Below are 15,473 nucleotides of genomic sequence, written 5' to 3'. Positions count from 1 at the left end.
TCAGAGACCCCCAGCCGGTGGGGTCCGGCCCAGGCCCGGGGGCGGGTTGCTGCGGGGCTTAGGGAGCAAGGCGCCAACACTCCGTCCGCCCTCAGAGGGTCCGGAGCCCCCATTCTCGGACCTCTAGGTCCGGCCTTGCCCTCTGCCTTCCTCTCGCGGCCTGGGGTGACTCACCTGGTGTGTGCGTCTGCACCTCCGTCCCGGCCCCCTGGCCTCCGGAATCTTGTTCCCACCCTCTAGTGTCGCCAGGCTGGACAGCCACCTCTCGTCCTCCTCTTCCCCAGGCGGGTGCCTGAATACACTCTGACGCAGCTATCTACCTCTCGGCCCCATGGTCTTCAGGGGGCACATCACCACGTGTAAAAACACGTGCCACCACCCGGAACGGAACGTCCCCAGTCTCCCCCCCACCACAGTTGACACAGGTTTTAAAGGTTTTAAATCAGGACCCCATCCGGCTGTCCCTCCTCCCCCTGCGTGTGGCTTTTGGAGGGGGACGGCCATGGACATGCTGGTGGCTCCTGTGGGGTCATCAGACTTCCCCGGCTGGGTGTCTGGGGCAGTGCCTGGGGCACACAGCCAGTGGCCCCGCACACCCAGCTCCCCGCCCCCGTGACCCCAGGGCAGCCATCCGGGTGGGTTCCAGCGTTTCTCCCGTCTGTCCACCAGCTGGAATTCTCCCTGAAGAGCTTCCTGGGATGGGCTCTATTTCCTCCTGAGAAAACAGGGTAGTCCCCAATTCTTTCCTGTCACCTGTTCTTGCTGTTTAGGAATCTCCATCAGCAGGGAAAGACTTTCCTGAGGATCAGCGGGGTGTGTGGATTTTTGTTTATGATCGATTTTGTCTTTTTTTGCTACCATTCTGTCCTCGCTTTGGCCGGAAGTATCCCTTTAGGTTGGCTGTGGTGTCCCTGGACTATATATAGCCCCCTCGCCCGCCCCCGCCCCGGGTCAGCCTTGCCAGAGCCCTTGGTGACCCTCGATGTGACCTTCTGAACCACAGAAGTGAGAAGCCTCGAATCCTGGGGCACCGGCTTGTACCTGAAGACTCGCACGGCCCCGACCCCGGCCACCTTCTCCTGGGGCCCGGCCTGAGGAGGGTCCAAGTACAGTGGACATACTCAGTCCTCAGCATGAGGGGACTGGGTGCCTGCCGGGGGTGAGATGAACCTGGACAGGAGCCACTGAGGCCCAGCAGCCCCCTGCCCGTGCCTGCACCCCCAGGAACGATCTCCCTTCCACACAGGTCACGACCCACGTGCGAGCCCGCAGACTGTGGCCAAGGCCAGGCTCAGGGAGAGATGGGGTGCAGGTGAGGACGTCCCTGGGCAGGGGGTCGGGGCTCAGCGAGGGTAGAAGGAACCCCCACGGGACCTGGGGCCGGTGCAGGGGTGAGGCCGCCTGAGACAGGCTGGACATCCCAGCTCACGGTGGGTGGTCCATGCTGGGAGGATGGGGAGGTAGGACGCTGTGCCTGTCCTGCTGCTTGGACCCTCTGCCTGGCGGCCCTCCCATCTGGGCCTCAGCTCTCTGCCCCAGGTAGGGCCCCCCCCGCCCCCAGAGCCCAGAGATGAGGGCTGGGGAGGCAGTGGGCGAGGAGGGGGCGCTGCGGGCTGGCCCCTGGTCCGCACACCCCATCGGCTCTCTGGGCCCTGCCCTGGTGTCGGGGAGACTGCAGTTCCTCAGGGCCCCCTCAGACAGTGGAGGGCACAGCCCTTAGGCAGTGCTGTCCCTGATCCCAGGGTCCCTCAGTCTGTTAGAACAGAATTCCACCCCCTAGGGCTGGCCAGGGTCCCAGTCCTGCCCACCAGGGACCACCCCCCACCCTGGGGCCACTGAGGGTCGGGGAGAGGAGAACCTGGTCAGGCAGTGGCTGCCTTGCCGACCTGACAGAGAGACCATCACAGGGCAGACAGGCCATCAAGACAGCGCTTTATTCAACCTTCTCCTTACATCAACTCGAGTGCCTAGTCACCAGCACAGTCGGAGGGGACGGGCAGGGCATGTGGTCACAGCACAAGGGGACACCAGAGGCCAGGGCCAGAGCGCTGGGAGGCCCTCTCGTCACACTCTCCTGCCGCGAGGCTGGGATCAGATGCTCAGACAGCTCTGCCATTTCCCGCCCTGACTGCCAGTGGGCCACACGGTTCACAAATCTTGTTTTGAGCTGTTACAGGAACACGAATTTGATATTTTAATAAAAACACTATTTCTAAAAAAGGTGTTTACACACAGCCCGAGGAGGCGGCCCTCAGGCAAAGCCGGCCCTGGGCCCCTGGCGGACATGGAGACAGAGACGCCAGCGGCCCAGGGCCGGCTGTGAGGATGGCCGGCTGTGAGGATTACCGCCTGGAGGTTCTTCTTTGCAAATTACGAGGTGCCCTTCCTTTTTAAAGTCTGGATTTTGATATTCCAAAGCGACTCTGGAAGCCACGTGCCAATTTCCTGAATCCCTAATGAAAAAACGGATGTTTAGGTGGAGCAAAGGAAGAATTCCCATTCCGCATCGACGGCGGCCCTGACGCCTCGCTCGTCACACAAGACTCTCGTTCCCAGAGCCGCGTTCCGTACACCTGCACCCGGCACCCCTGTCAGCAGCAATAAATAAAGTTCAGGACAGTAAAAACAAGCAACGTGAAGGGGGAAGCCTGCAGCAGACCGTGGCCCATGGTACAAACACCAGCGAAGGGTCCCGCTGCACCGGGAGCGCAGACACGCACGATCCAGGAGGGCAGCGGGCGGGGTGGGTGTGTGACGGCAGCGACGGGGACGCCCTGGGTGCGCACGCAGGTTACCACGAAGTTCACAAGCAAGCACGCTTTCGCAGCGGAAAACCAGGCCACTAAAACACGTGTGAGATAACTCATAAATATCAATTAAGCATGGGGAACGTGCCTCTGGAATAACTGAACTAGGAACCCTTTAGAACCCACTGTCCCTTTATGAAGGTTTACATCTGAGAATATAGAATCTTATTTTGTCTAGTTTCTTCTTTAGCGGCTGGGTAAAAAGTTTCAAGTAACTTGGAAGCTATCATCTCATTGTCGTCCTCCCTCAGCTCATCTGGCCACTCTAGGCCCACGTCTTCTGATTCCTATGTTTGTTTTCCCCCAAAGAACGTTCCTGCCGTACCTGACCCAGCCTTCGCGGGAGCAGCCAGACAGAGCTGGGGCCGCAGGCCGCCCAGCACCCCCCCGCTCCCGCCATGGAGCACCGGCCTCCCCGAGCTGCCGGTTGTGGACCTGTCACCGGACACGCGGCGAAACCCACTCTGAACACCCACGGGGGCGGTGAGGCGCTAACACCCCAAATGAGGAAACTTTCTAAAAGCACAACAAATTACTGCACATGAGACGCTTCATTTTCCAGGGCTTCATTAGCACCTCTCCTGGCATAATTTACGTTGGATTTACTCAGGTGGGCAGACTGTCATGTGAGGAAATTCTGTACCAGTTAAGTGGTCAGGGTTAGGTGAGAATCAAAGAGAACTCAAGAAAGAGCTCGGATACACACGTCAGAGCGAACTTGCAGGAGACCTGACGTCCCGTCAAAGAACGCAGCCCTCCAGAGGCCACGGAGAGGACGGGTGTGTTCACTCACTCGCTACAGGTGTGAGCCTGGGAGCGCACACAAGTGGCTCCTATTCACACTGATCTGTGGGAATCCAAGCCCACGACTCACGAAGCGTCTTCTCCAGGCCGAGGCGGCTGTGTCTGCACGACTCCAATCCCACGCCTGGGGCTCCACGGGCACAGGGAGTCCACGCGGCCGGTCCTCTCTCCTCCCGCAGCAGACACCACCAGGGGACATGCGGGGAGGCCCGAGCCGCTTCAGGAGCCCAGGGGGGCTGTGGAGGGCCACGAGCCCCCACTGCCGGCAGGCCACACGCTTGCCTGCCCCAGCTGGGACCACAACAGCACTGGCCACCGCGTGAGTCCGGAGCAGACTCCCTGGAGGGTTCAGGGATTCCAGACTGACTGAATCTTCGTGGAATGATGAAAATTAAAAATCACTGATTATGAAGTTTCTGATTTATTCCAGACAAAATATTAGATGTCTCTAAGAATCACTTCAAAGCAATCACCGTCACGTTAGGACCGCTGCGGCAGACGCACGAAGGGCCACCAAGGCACCTAAGAGCCGGGCGGCCCCTAACTCTTCACTTCTGCGGCCTCCTTCTCGGCCTCCTTCTCGGCTTTCTCCTTGGCCTTCTCCCTCTCCTCCACCTTCTCCTCCTTCTCCAGCGTGGCCACAATCTCAGCCACCTGGCTGGTGGAGATGTGAATGTCTTCTTTGTCCACCAGCTCGATCACCTGCACACACGGGAAGGGACAAGGGCCTCAGAGGTGGCTCTGCCCCTTCACAGCATGAAATCTCCCCTCAGGACATGGAGGGCAGACGGCACACGGCCACCAGGCTGGGATGGCCTTTGGCACCTGTACGCCACGCTGTCCCGCTGGGGGCCCTGGGTCCTCCATCTGCCCCGGTCTTCTGAGGGCCAGACCCCCACCCACACGGAGCCAACAGGCTCCACAGCCCCAGACTAGGCTATGAGCCGCCAGGGAGCGGGGCTCAGAGAGCAGGAGGCCCACGGTCCACGGGCCCAGGCGAGGGCGCCAGCTGTGCCTCCCTCAAGTCCCAGGGCTGCAGGAAGGTGGGATGGACGACATAGAGAGGCTGCCGGGCCGGGCCCTGCTCGGGCAGAGCGCCGTGAGCACCAAGGAGGGGCCCCAGATGACGGGCCCCGCCCAGCCACTGCTGCCGCTAGGGTGATGGCGCTCGGCCCACGAACGGGAAAGGCCGTGCTCCCGACCAAAGTGACGTCCGCTGACATTCTGGGTAGACGTTTGAGTGGAAAGTCCCCGACGGGCTGGAGAGACCCTGGAGCCATGAGAGCCGCTGGCGAAGGCGTGCTCTCCACAGGAACGCCAGAGCCCACAGCCGTCCTTGTGAAGGCGGAGCCCCGTGCAGGTCTCCTGGGCTGCCCAAGCTCCCGGCACCCTCTCAGGCCTCTGGCGGCCCCCAGGGGTCCCAAGGCCCAGCCCCGAGGACCACACGCGTCCCCTCCAGGCTGCCACGGCCCAGCCACCCCAACACCGTGCTCCACAGACCCGGCCAGGGCTGGGCCCGGGGAGGCCAGGCATCCAGGCAAGAGCAGGTGGCCTGCTCTGGAAGGATGGCCTCACTGCCCTGACTCCACTCTGTGTTTGTGGTGAGGGCGAGACCAGCCCCAGGGGCCTCTCGGGTGGACGCACAGGTGGAAAAGGCTCCCAGCAAGACCCCCACGACCCACCTTGACAAGGTCGTCGATGTTGACCTTGCCATCCTTATTTTCGTCCAGTGCTGAGGCCAAGCTGATGAGCTTGTTTTCGGGAATGTGCTTGATTTGCTTCATGGCACTGATGAGCTCAGCAACGCTGATGACGGTCTCCCTGGGGGACACAGCCCGCGTGCGGCACAGCTGGCACCCCCTACAGCCTCACTGGGGCCCCGTGGGTCAGACCTGCCCCAGACAGCCCCTCCCTCCAGAGCTCCCTCGCCCCGTCCTCTGGGAACACCCAGCCAACTTGGACACAGAAACAGAAACCACCGCCCCGTCCAGGGTCTCCTGTGCGTACGCAGCCGCCCAGCAAGCCCAGCCTCTCCAGTGGGTCCCGCAGGCCTGCCTGCGCCCTGGTCAGGGTGGGAGGAGCTGAGTATGGCCACACTGCCCTCTGACCAGTGAGGGCAGGTGGCCCCACACAGCACAGCAGGTCGATCCAAGAGGGGACACTGGCCTTGCCTGGGGGTAAGGGCCGCTGACCTGAGAACAGCAGGGGCCCTGCAGCCAGCCTGCCTGCCTGCCCCCTGGAGATGTGGGCACTCGTGGTGTGGTGCCTGACCCACGGGAGCGCCGAGCATCCGGCAGCCACTCACACGACGCTGGCCCCTGCTGGCCGCTGTCCCAGGCATGTGGGATGCACCAGTGCAGAGCCGGCCCCCGTGCAGGGGGTCATTATTGAGTTGCCTGTGTGTAGGAGTTCAGGAAGAGGGAGGAGGCTGGAGGGAGGGGAGAAGGGACAGGGAGAGGCTGGCGGTTCCCAAGGGAGCTGTGATCCGAAGGACACTCTGAAAGGACTGGTGACAACAGCCTGGAGAGAGCTGGGGCGGGGGGGCAGTGGACACAGGGAGAGCAGGCAGCTGCAGCCAAGGTCCTCCAGACGTGGGCTGACAGCGCTGCACCGTGTGTGCGTGCGCTTATGTGTGTGAGCACGTGCGCGTGCAGGGAAGACCCAACTTGGGGCCACTTCAGTGACAGTGTCGTGGAGAACTGGAGACACCTGGGTTCTGGTTGCAGCCGCTAGGTCAGAGGGGCGGGGCAGTTGGTCACCAAAGCTGAGAAACGCGCTCTGGTCAGAAAGGCCCTGGGCCTCCCGGGCTCCAGGCCCCTGGCAGCCGCGTTGCACACTCACCCTGCAGGCGAGCCCTCGGCGGCCAGGCCCAGCTTGCCAGCCTTCTGATCAGCCTCCAGCTGCGTGAGCAGGTTGTCGATCTGCCCGATCATCTGCTGTACCCGCTTCGTCAGCCTCTTGCTGGCTTTAGACTCTTCCACGTAGATTTCTTTGCCAGTCTTTGAAAGTTCCTTCTTGATCTCCTGCAAGTCCTAATAAAATTATTTGCTTGTAAAAAGACTGCCTTAAAACTAAAAAAGAAACCTTAAGTTCACCTTGCAGAAGTAACTGGATTAACCCAGACTCCATCATCAAGGTGGAAAGGTCTAGGCTGTGGGCGGAGCAGTCCCATTAACCCGAGCCACAAAGCAGCAGGCTTACTGCTGTCTATCATGCAAATTGGTTCTTGTCTTTGTAAACTCAAGCACTGCTTTTGTAGCAAAGGAAATGAACTCTGTCCTGAACCCCGACTTTCTTCCTGACAGTGAAAGAATCCAGGAATGGTGAGTGCCTTCTTTAATTCCAACTTGTGGTTTTCCCTATGAGCAAGTGTTACAGGGAAGAACGGGAGGTGAGGTGGGGACTAGAGAACCCACACAAGAGGGCTGCCACGACAAAGTTCAGAAAATAACAGATTATTTTTACCAATCTTAAAATAAATAAATAAATAACTAGTATGTAAGAAAGAAGTCTCTCTTGGGGAATCATGAACAAAAATAAGATTTTATATACCAAGTGACCAGACTGTTCATCTGATACCTTCATGTGTTTAGAAACTAAAAAGATATGTGCGTGTCATCCACAAGGGCAAATGGCCAGCATTCCAGGGGAAAGTGACAGAGTGGGATGACTAGAAAAGCTACTGAATAAGATTTACTTAAATTCAGTTTTCTCTCCAAAGACCATTTGGCCAGCTTATCCCTTATCTGATGGAGGCATCACTGAATACTCCGGGCCGATGCAGCCTGGGTTTACTCTGCCTGTAGCCTCAGCCCCGTCCCCGCCGCCCCACCGTCCCTGCCGTCCTCGCCGCACCTCGCTGTAGTCCTGGACGTCCTCCTTCAGCAGCTCCAGCTCCTCCTTCTCTTTCGTCAGGGATTTCTTCTGCCCCTTCAGTTTCGAGCAGGCATCACTGAGTATGTCAATTTCCTCCTGAGTTATTTCCTCTTCCTGGAAAGAAAATAAACAAGCAAACGGAAACCCTACATGAAGGGGAATAGCTGGCTTTCCCCTGAAGGCTTGGCCACTTTTCTATCCGTGTCCCATGTCCTCACTGCGCTTGCCAGTCTCGGACTCTGGGAGAGGCAACAGGCACGTGCAGTCACGGTCTTCGCTCTCCGAGGGGCCTCCTGCACCTGAGTGCACCTGTACAAATGTGTCCGGCAGACGTGCATACCCAGGGAGCCACCACCACCCGACAGAGAAGTATTGTCACCCTGAAGGTTTCCTCGTGCCCACGTCCCCACCCCCACTGGCCTGCCTTCTGCCATGACAGCCTCGTTTGCTGGAATTCTGAAAAACGGTGTCACACGGCTCAAGCTCCGTCAACCTGAGATTCACCCACGTGACGGTGTGTTCCTTCTGACCGCCGTGTACGATTCCATCTGCAGATACACCAAACCTGCTTCTCTCCGTCGTCGTGGCTATTCTAGGTCCTCTGAATGTCCATATATGTTTTAGAGTAAGTTTGTCAATGTCAACAACAAAGCCTGCTGGGATTTTGATGGTGTTGAATCCACAGATTGGCTGGGGAGAATTAACATCCTACCAACACCGAGTCTTCACATCCACGAGTGCAGTGAAGCTCTCCATTTATTTACTGCTTTAATCTACCTCAGCAACATTTTACAGCATCCTGTACAGGTCTTCATATCTACTTTCAAATTTATCCCTAAGTAGTTCACTTTCTGAATACTATTGTGTGATATGCTTCTTAGAATTTCAGCCTGATTGTTCATTACTAGTACAAAGAAGTACAATGACCTTTTAGGTGCTCACGTCATCTGTGAATAAAGAGTTTCGCTTCTGTGTGATTTTACTTGTTTTTTTCTAACCATCCTGGCCAGACCTGCAGTCCGATGCTGAACTGGTGGTGACAGCAGACGCCTGTGCCACCGTTAGGGACCCTGTGACCACAGGTGCCACTCTGGCTGCTTTAAGTGGGGTTGAGAAGGTTCACTCCCACTGGTTTGCTAAGAGACCTTTTTAACTGAGAAGAGATACTGGATTCTGCCAAACACTTTTTGTGCATCTACTGAAATGATCATACATGGTTTTTCTCTTGAGGCTATTAATGTGCTCATGACACTGACTAATTTTTTTGTATTCCTTGGACAAACCCCACGAGGTCACAGCGTATTATCCTTTCTACACAACAGCTGCATTTCACTTATTAGAAACTTGTTGAGAATTTCACACTTGTGTTCAGGACAGATACTGGTCTGTAGCTGTCTCGTATCCATCTGGTTTTGGCATCAGGGGATGCTCATCTCAGAATATCCTCTTCTCAACTTTCTGCCAAGGGTTTGTGTAGCGCAGGAAGGGTTTATTCTTTACATGTTTGGACTCACCAGCAACTTCCCCCCTGAAGCCATGTGGGTCTGGGGCTTTCCCTGTGGAGAGGTTCTTCAGCTACCAACTCAATTTCCTAGAGCTATTCAGGTCTCTGTCCGAGTAAATGGTCAATACCGATAAGACCCAGGCTTGCGCTGCAAATAGGAAACGGCGGTGCCCCGACTCTCTGTGGCATCTTTCCAACAAACCAAGGTTCTTCAGTGTAAGTTTTTAAAGGTTTGTGCTCCTTGCTAAGAAATCCTTGGCGATCCTTAGCTCATAAGCTCTCCGGAGAGTTTAAATGTCCTTTCACGTCTAAGTCTTGAATCCACTGGAAATGGGACGCATCTGTTTCCATGGAGACAGCCAACCATCCTGGCCCTACTGCTGACGAGTGATCCCTTCTCCCAGACCACGCTCCATGGGCCCGACCAGGCCCCGCCTCTGTTCAGCTTCCCGGCCTCAGCCCCAAACTGCCTTCAAAATGACCCTGGTACCTCGGTTCCTGACCCTTCCCAGGGTCACCCTTCAAGCCTAGGTCAGCCCAGGCTCCCGGGACCCTCCTCCTCCCAGCCTCCTATCAGTGACAAGAGTGTGTGGATCTTCATCTGTCTCCTGGGCCATCACCGGGTGAACAGAGGCTCACCGGGCTTATCCCAGGCTACGCCAGCCCCTGTCCACCACACCACACCAGCCCTGCAGCCCACAGCTCCCTTCACCAAGACCCCCGGTGTTGATGCTTTATGCTTCTCTTCTCATACGAAGAGCCTGGCTCCTCCCCGAAACCTGACCACCCCACCCTGGCCCTGCACCCTCTTCAGGGTCCCCTCCTACGCACAGGACTGGAGGAGGCTCCTCCCTGAGGCCCTGCAGTGGGGCCCTTCCCTCCACCTCCAATGACCCCGCGGGGCCCATCAGGGGTCAGTCCCCATCCACCCGGCCCTCAGGACACGTGACTAGGCCCACCCCTCCACCCAGGTATCAATCAACACACTCGACATCACACGCACCCCCCACCACAGCCTCGTCCCCCCTCCGACCTCTGAATGCGGTGGTCCCCCACCCGCCCCACCCTGGGACCTAGCTGGGAATCCCCAGACATAAAGCTGCTGTCCTGGTTTCTGTCTCCTACTCCAGCTGCCTGACGCTGCCACCGCCCGTCTAGTAAACACCTCCTCCCCTCAACACGCCTTCAGAAGCTGCTCTGCCCATCATGCTGTGTGTGTCAGGGGCCACCTGGCGGTTCCCCCGGCAGAAGGCGTCTCATGAGGAACATGGGCTACAACCACAACGGGGAGGCTGCCAGAAGCGAGCACCCCCAGCGCGCACAGCACGTCGGGGCCCCTGCGCCGGGCAGCTGGGAAGGGGACAGCAAGGGGGGCTCCCCCGCTGGGCGCCCTGCCACACAGAGCACAGGGGCCGGAGCCAGGGCAGGGCCGCCTCACCCTCCCCGGCCTCGCTCTCCTCACCCCTCAACCATCCACCGTCACCCTGAAAAGCCAGGCTAAGGCCTCCCGGCCCCGCTTCCTCGGGAGCCCCCACCCTGCAGGCGGGCTCGCTGGCCCTGCGGCGTGGCTCCAACACCGCTCCCTCCAGGCGGGCGCCGTTACCTTCAAGCCCTCCAGGACGGGCGCGCTGTCCGTCAGGGCCTCGGACGGCAGGGTCACATCAGGCTCTTCCGGCTGCGGCTCGACCACCAGCCTCCCAGGGGCACCTTCTGCCACCACTTCAGGCTCCACTTCCTTCTGAAACGCAAGGCCGCTGCCAGCTCAGCACCACCCGTCAGACCGTGGCCTTCCCAGGCATCCACACCAGCAGACGTGCCGCTGGCCAGAGGGCCGCCAAGCGAGGGGCAAGGTATACAGAGCCCAGCCGGCTGGCAGCGGGGTCTGCCTCTGCCAGGTTCCGCCGCAGGACCCTCCACGCGGGCCCAGCGCGTGATGAGCGCAGTCACGCAGCTCCTGCATCCATGCCCCAGTGTCTACGGGCTGCCAGAGGCCTCGGTGAGGTCGCCACAGCCTTGAACCCCAGCTTCAGGGCCCCAGGGCCGGGCTGGCCGCTTGCACTCACTGGCGCCCGAGCCGCAAGAGTGTGTCTGCCTCACCGTGCCCCCGCCCCATCCCATGCACGGGCCCAGCCCGTCCCCCGCCCCGCTGCCCGCTCACCGCCGCCTGGGACCGCCTCTGCAGCTCTTTCTCGCGATGCTCCTGCCGGATGGCCGCCTCCTCCTGCAGCGTGGCCTCCAGCTTTGCCTTGTTGTCCACCTGCTCGCCCTCCACCTCGGCCACCTTCACCTGGGCCTCCTTCGCCTTCAGGGAGGGGACACCTGTGAGCGCGCTTGGAAGCAGGGCAGGCGCGCCCCCGCCAGAGCAGCCCACGCGGCGCCCGGCCCGGGTCTCGGGGCGTCGTGGCTATCAGGGTTTGCTCTCCGAGGAGCAGGAACCCTGGCTGCTGGGAAACGCCCTGAGGACCCCAAGGGCCAACTTCTGCACGCACCGCAGGGCCCTCAGTGTGCAGAGGACAGACACGAAAGGAGGGGGCGAGCGGCGGGTCCAGGGGCTCCCCCAGAAGGGAGAGGGCCCCCGGCAGAGTGAGCAGCAGAAGGGGGCCTTGCAACACGCACCACAATCTCCGGAAGGGTCTGCAGGGTGGACTTGAGCTGGTCGGCGGGTGAGAGGGTATCAGGAAGGTACATGGCCCGAGACAGGACGAGCAGAGACGTCGGGATCTCCTGGTGCAGGTGCAGCTCCAGCCACTGGAGTGGGAGGTGGAGACCCAAACTCACCTGCCGGCCTCGTCCCACCCACGTCTCCCGTGACCTGGGCAAGGGCTTCTGGCCCTGGAACTTTCCTCTCTGTTCTGGTTTGCGTGGGGGGGGGGGGAGGAGGAGACCGGTGGCAACAGCCACGGCGGCACCTGAGTGGGCGGACCCCTACGTCCCCGAAGCGAGTTCTCCCGAGAGAGACACTGCAAGCTCCGAAAGGCCTGTTTACTGCTGTGCTAATGCCCACTGCCCACCTCAGTCAATTGAGCAGGAGACACCCCCACAGCAAGGCCGCAGGGCTCATAAAACACTGAGCGAGACGGCCAGGTCCTGTTCCCAAAGTTCTTCACTTAACAATGGCACAGAAACTCCAAAGGTGGCACTGGTGAATTCATTCGGTGTTTGAGGTTTGCACAGCTACCATGAGCTGGGCACTGTTTGAGGCTATTTTAGTGACACAGACAATGTTCAAACTGACAAAAGAGACCCCAACAATGCTTGGACACAAAGTAGACACAGGACAAAAGATGGGGCGAGAAGAACTCTTAGAACAGGGAGAAAATGCCGAGCACAGGTTAAACGATGAGAGAAGGAAGACACCTGAGCCCTTGGAAACCGAAACACCCCGATTCCTGACACCCCCTCGGGCACAGGGCCCCATACTCGAGTGCCCCAGGTGTGCTCCAGCCCAGGCAGACCCAGGGCACCCCACACAGAGGAGGGTCTGCGAGGGGACCCTGTCAGAGACAAGGTCAGTGAAGACAAGAGACAAGAACGTACTGCCCACTAAGCACCGTCTGTGTCAGCAGGGGGGCAGCGGGTGTCAACAGATCTTTGTCTACACTGGGAAGACAACCCGAGGCGGGTGCCCAGCTGGCGCCCTGCTCCTTCTCATATGAAGGCTGAGTTGCTGTGAATGTTGCCTACCCATCGTCGCATCCACTCAGACCCATGCCGGCGAGGCAGGCCTGTGGCCCTGCCTCGCCGGCCCCTGGCTTCTGCCCGAGGGCCCCTCTGAGCGCCCGGAGAAGGCAGGGTCACTCAGACCCAGGCTGCCAAGAGCAGGGGCTTCGGAGGTCGGCCTGGCCTGGGTCCTACTTCCCCAAACACCCCTTGCCTCAGTTGAGAGTCGTACTGGAATTTCAAAGGAAGCTGACCTCGTCCTCGTGTGTCCACAGAAGACCGGGCGGAGGGAACAGTAAGCAAACCAAAAGCAACCAAGAGCCGGTAAGGGAGATCGGAGCGGCACCCAGGAGTGGCAGGCAGCCACCGTGTGCGGAGTGCACACAGGCCCGGGCCCAGGTGGGAGCTGAGCCGGCGCTGCCTCCCACCCACTGCTGGGATGGAAGGGCCCCCACCACACCGCACGCACCTGCTTCAGCTGGTCCCGCAGACGGTCTTCCGTGACGCCCAGGGCCCGCATGCCTCGCGCTCGACACGCCGCCTGTAGCTCCTTGACGTTGAGGCTGTCCACCCCCTCCTCAGCGATCAGCTGTCAAAGGAAGCCAGCCAATTACCTCCTGAAGGGTCACTATGGGTCTGTGCTGTCTGCATTTGCATGCTTGGGAACTAAGTGTCTGATTAGAAACCACCTTCCTGGGCTTCCCTGGTGGTGCAGTGGTTGAGAGCCCACCTGCCAATGGAGGGGACATGGCTTTGAGCCCTGGTCTGGGAAGATCCCACATGCCGCGGAGCACCTGGGCCCATGTGCCACAGCTGCTGGGCCTGCGCTCTGGAGCCCGCGAGCGACAACGGCTGAGCCCACGCGCTACAGCTGCTGAGGCCTGCGTGCCTAGAGCCCATGTTCTGCAACCCCCCGCTCGCTGCAAATAGAGAGGGTCCGCGTGCAGCAATGAAGACCCAATGCAGCCAAAAATACATAAATAAAATAAATACATTTATATAAAAAAGAAAGAAACCACCTTCCTACTATGCTTTGCCAAACACAAGATAAACCCCCACTACCAAGGCCCCGATTCCAGGTTTGCAGTGATCAGACCGTCTGACAGAGGGTGGGACCCATGGGACCCACCCGTGGGACCCACCCCTAGATGCGAAGACACCCACTCAGGGCCCGCTCTCTGCCCAGGGAGCAGCCCTGCTGCCTGAACTCCACGCTTCTCCCGTCCTGCACTGTGCAGGGACGAGGGGAGAGGAGGAACAAATGGCAACAGTGCCACCTGCTCCCCCCATTTAAACCCCCCAGTGACCCTGCGAGGAGGACACGACCGCTACCTGCGTCCACTCTGGGACAACCGTAGATGGACGTGCAGCCGCACGGCTCCTCCCTGTGGCTAACACCTTGCAATGTGCAGTATCAAACCACCGCCAGGATGCGATGCCGAGCCAGTCCAGGCAGAAGACACCTCTGTCCCCACAAGGACCTCACGACGCCCTTTCACAGACACTCCCACCCTCTTGTGACCCCTGGGAACCAACCACCAATCTGCTCTTCATCCCTGTGATTCTGTCACTTGAAGAGCGTTACAAGGATGGGACTGCACAGCGCGTAGCCTTTTGGCACTCCTTGAGGATCCACGCAGTGTGTGTAGTAATGACCCACTCCTTTTCCTTAGTGAGTACACTGCATGGTACAAACGTCCTGGTTTTACTGTTCACCCCGTGAAGGACATCTGGGTTGTTTGTTTCCTTTCCCCATCTTCCCGTGGGGCACGTGGATCCCATCTGCACTTCTCTCCTGCGCTTCTGAGCACATCTCTGCGTCCATCTTCAGGGGCTGCTCTGGTATCACATGACACACCTACCTCATCATGGAGGGAACGTGGTGGCCTCCCCCCTTCATCCTCCCCCACTTGTCGAGCTCGTCCTAATGTCACCTACTGACACAGAGCCACATCACACAGTGCCCCATTTTTGCCTCCACCATCTCACTTTACTTAGAAGACACACGAGCAGAAGCAAAGCCTTGTGCTTGTCGTGTTCTTTCTTCCTAACACCCCAAGGTTCCTCTAGGGCAGCTCTGCTGGTGACAAATTGTCGTAGTTTTCCTTCATCTGAGAATGTCTTGAGTTCTCCCTCGTTTTTATCTTTAATTTTTATTTTTGCTGAATCTAGGATTGAATTGACAGAGTTCTTTTTTTTCAGCACACGAAAAATACTTTCCAGTTCCTTCTGGCCTCCATGGTTTCTGATGAGAAATGCACTGTCATTTGAATTGTTTTTCCTGCAGGTAAGATGACATTCTCTCTCATTGTTTTCAAAATTATTTCTTTTTTAAAAAATAAATTTATTTATTTTTATCTTTGGCTGCGTTGGGCCTTCATTGCTGTACACGGGCTTTCTCTAGTTGCTGCGAGCGGGGGCTGCTCTTCGTTGCGGTGTGTGGGCTTCTCACTGCAGTGGCTTCTTTTGTTATGGAACATGGGCTCTAGGCGCGAGGGCTTCAGTAGTTGTGGTGCACGGGCTTAGCTGCTCTGCGCCATGTGGGATCCTCCCGGACCAGGGACCGAACCTGTGTCCCCTGCACTGGCAGGCAGATTCTTAACCACTGCGCCACCAGGGAAGTCCGTCAAAATCATTTCTTTGTCCTTCAGGTTTGTTCATTTGACTATGTGTCTTTGTGTGGACTTCTTTGTGTTTGTCCTGAGGTTCGCTCAGTTTCTTAAATCTGCAGATGTTTGCCTTTTACTGAATCTGGGAAGTGGCCAATGGTCAGAAGGATCCATTTTCTCGGTCCTCTCGGCACTGGCACCCACTGCTTGTCT

At 58.5% G+C, this 15,473-nt stretch overlaps 1 protein-coding gene across 4 annotated transcripts in view; it reads right to left on the bottom strand.

The window, feature by feature from the left end:
* Window positions 1-4,016: 4,016 nt before the first annotated feature.
* Window positions 4,017-15,473, bottom strand: part of LETM1 (leucine zipper and EF-hand containing transmembrane protein 1) — a 30,731-nt gene continuing 19,274 nt past the window's right edge. For 2 of the 4 annotated variants that reach the window (XM_060107023.1, XM_060107051.1), the window contains 8 exons: window positions 13,121-13,240; window positions 11,608-11,739; window positions 11,150-11,293; window positions 10,595-10,729; window positions 7,467-7,601; window positions 6,453-6,643; window positions 5,294-5,432; window positions 4,017-4,313 (listed from right to left, as the gene is read on the bottom strand). In XM_060107023.1, coding sequence (XP_059963006.1) covers window positions 4,152-4,313; window positions 5,294-5,432; window positions 6,453-6,643; window positions 7,467-7,601; window positions 10,595-10,729; window positions 11,150-11,293; window positions 11,608-11,739; window positions 13,121-13,240 — 1,158 coding nt within the window. In that variant the 3' untranslated portion in view covers window positions 4,017-4,151. The remainder of the gene's footprint in view (window positions 4,314-5,293; window positions 5,433-6,452; window positions 6,644-7,466; window positions 7,602-10,594; window positions 10,730-11,149; window positions 11,294-11,607; window positions 11,740-13,120; window positions 13,241-15,473) is intronic. The other 2 variants (XM_060107043.1, XM_060107033.1) reach the window with 2 other exon arrangements.

The sequence above is a fragment of the Mesoplodon densirostris genome, chromosome 1 (assembly GCF_025265405.1).
Source record: "Mesoplodon densirostris isolate mMesDen1 chromosome 1, mMesDen1 primary haplotype, whole genome shotgun sequence".
In the NCBI taxonomy this organism is placed as follows: Eukaryota; Metazoa; Chordata; class Mammalia; order Artiodactyla; family Ziphiidae; genus Mesoplodon; species Mesoplodon densirostris.
The sequence above is the reverse complement of the archived record's forward strand: the minus strand, read 5'-3'. Positions and strand labels throughout refer to the sequence as shown.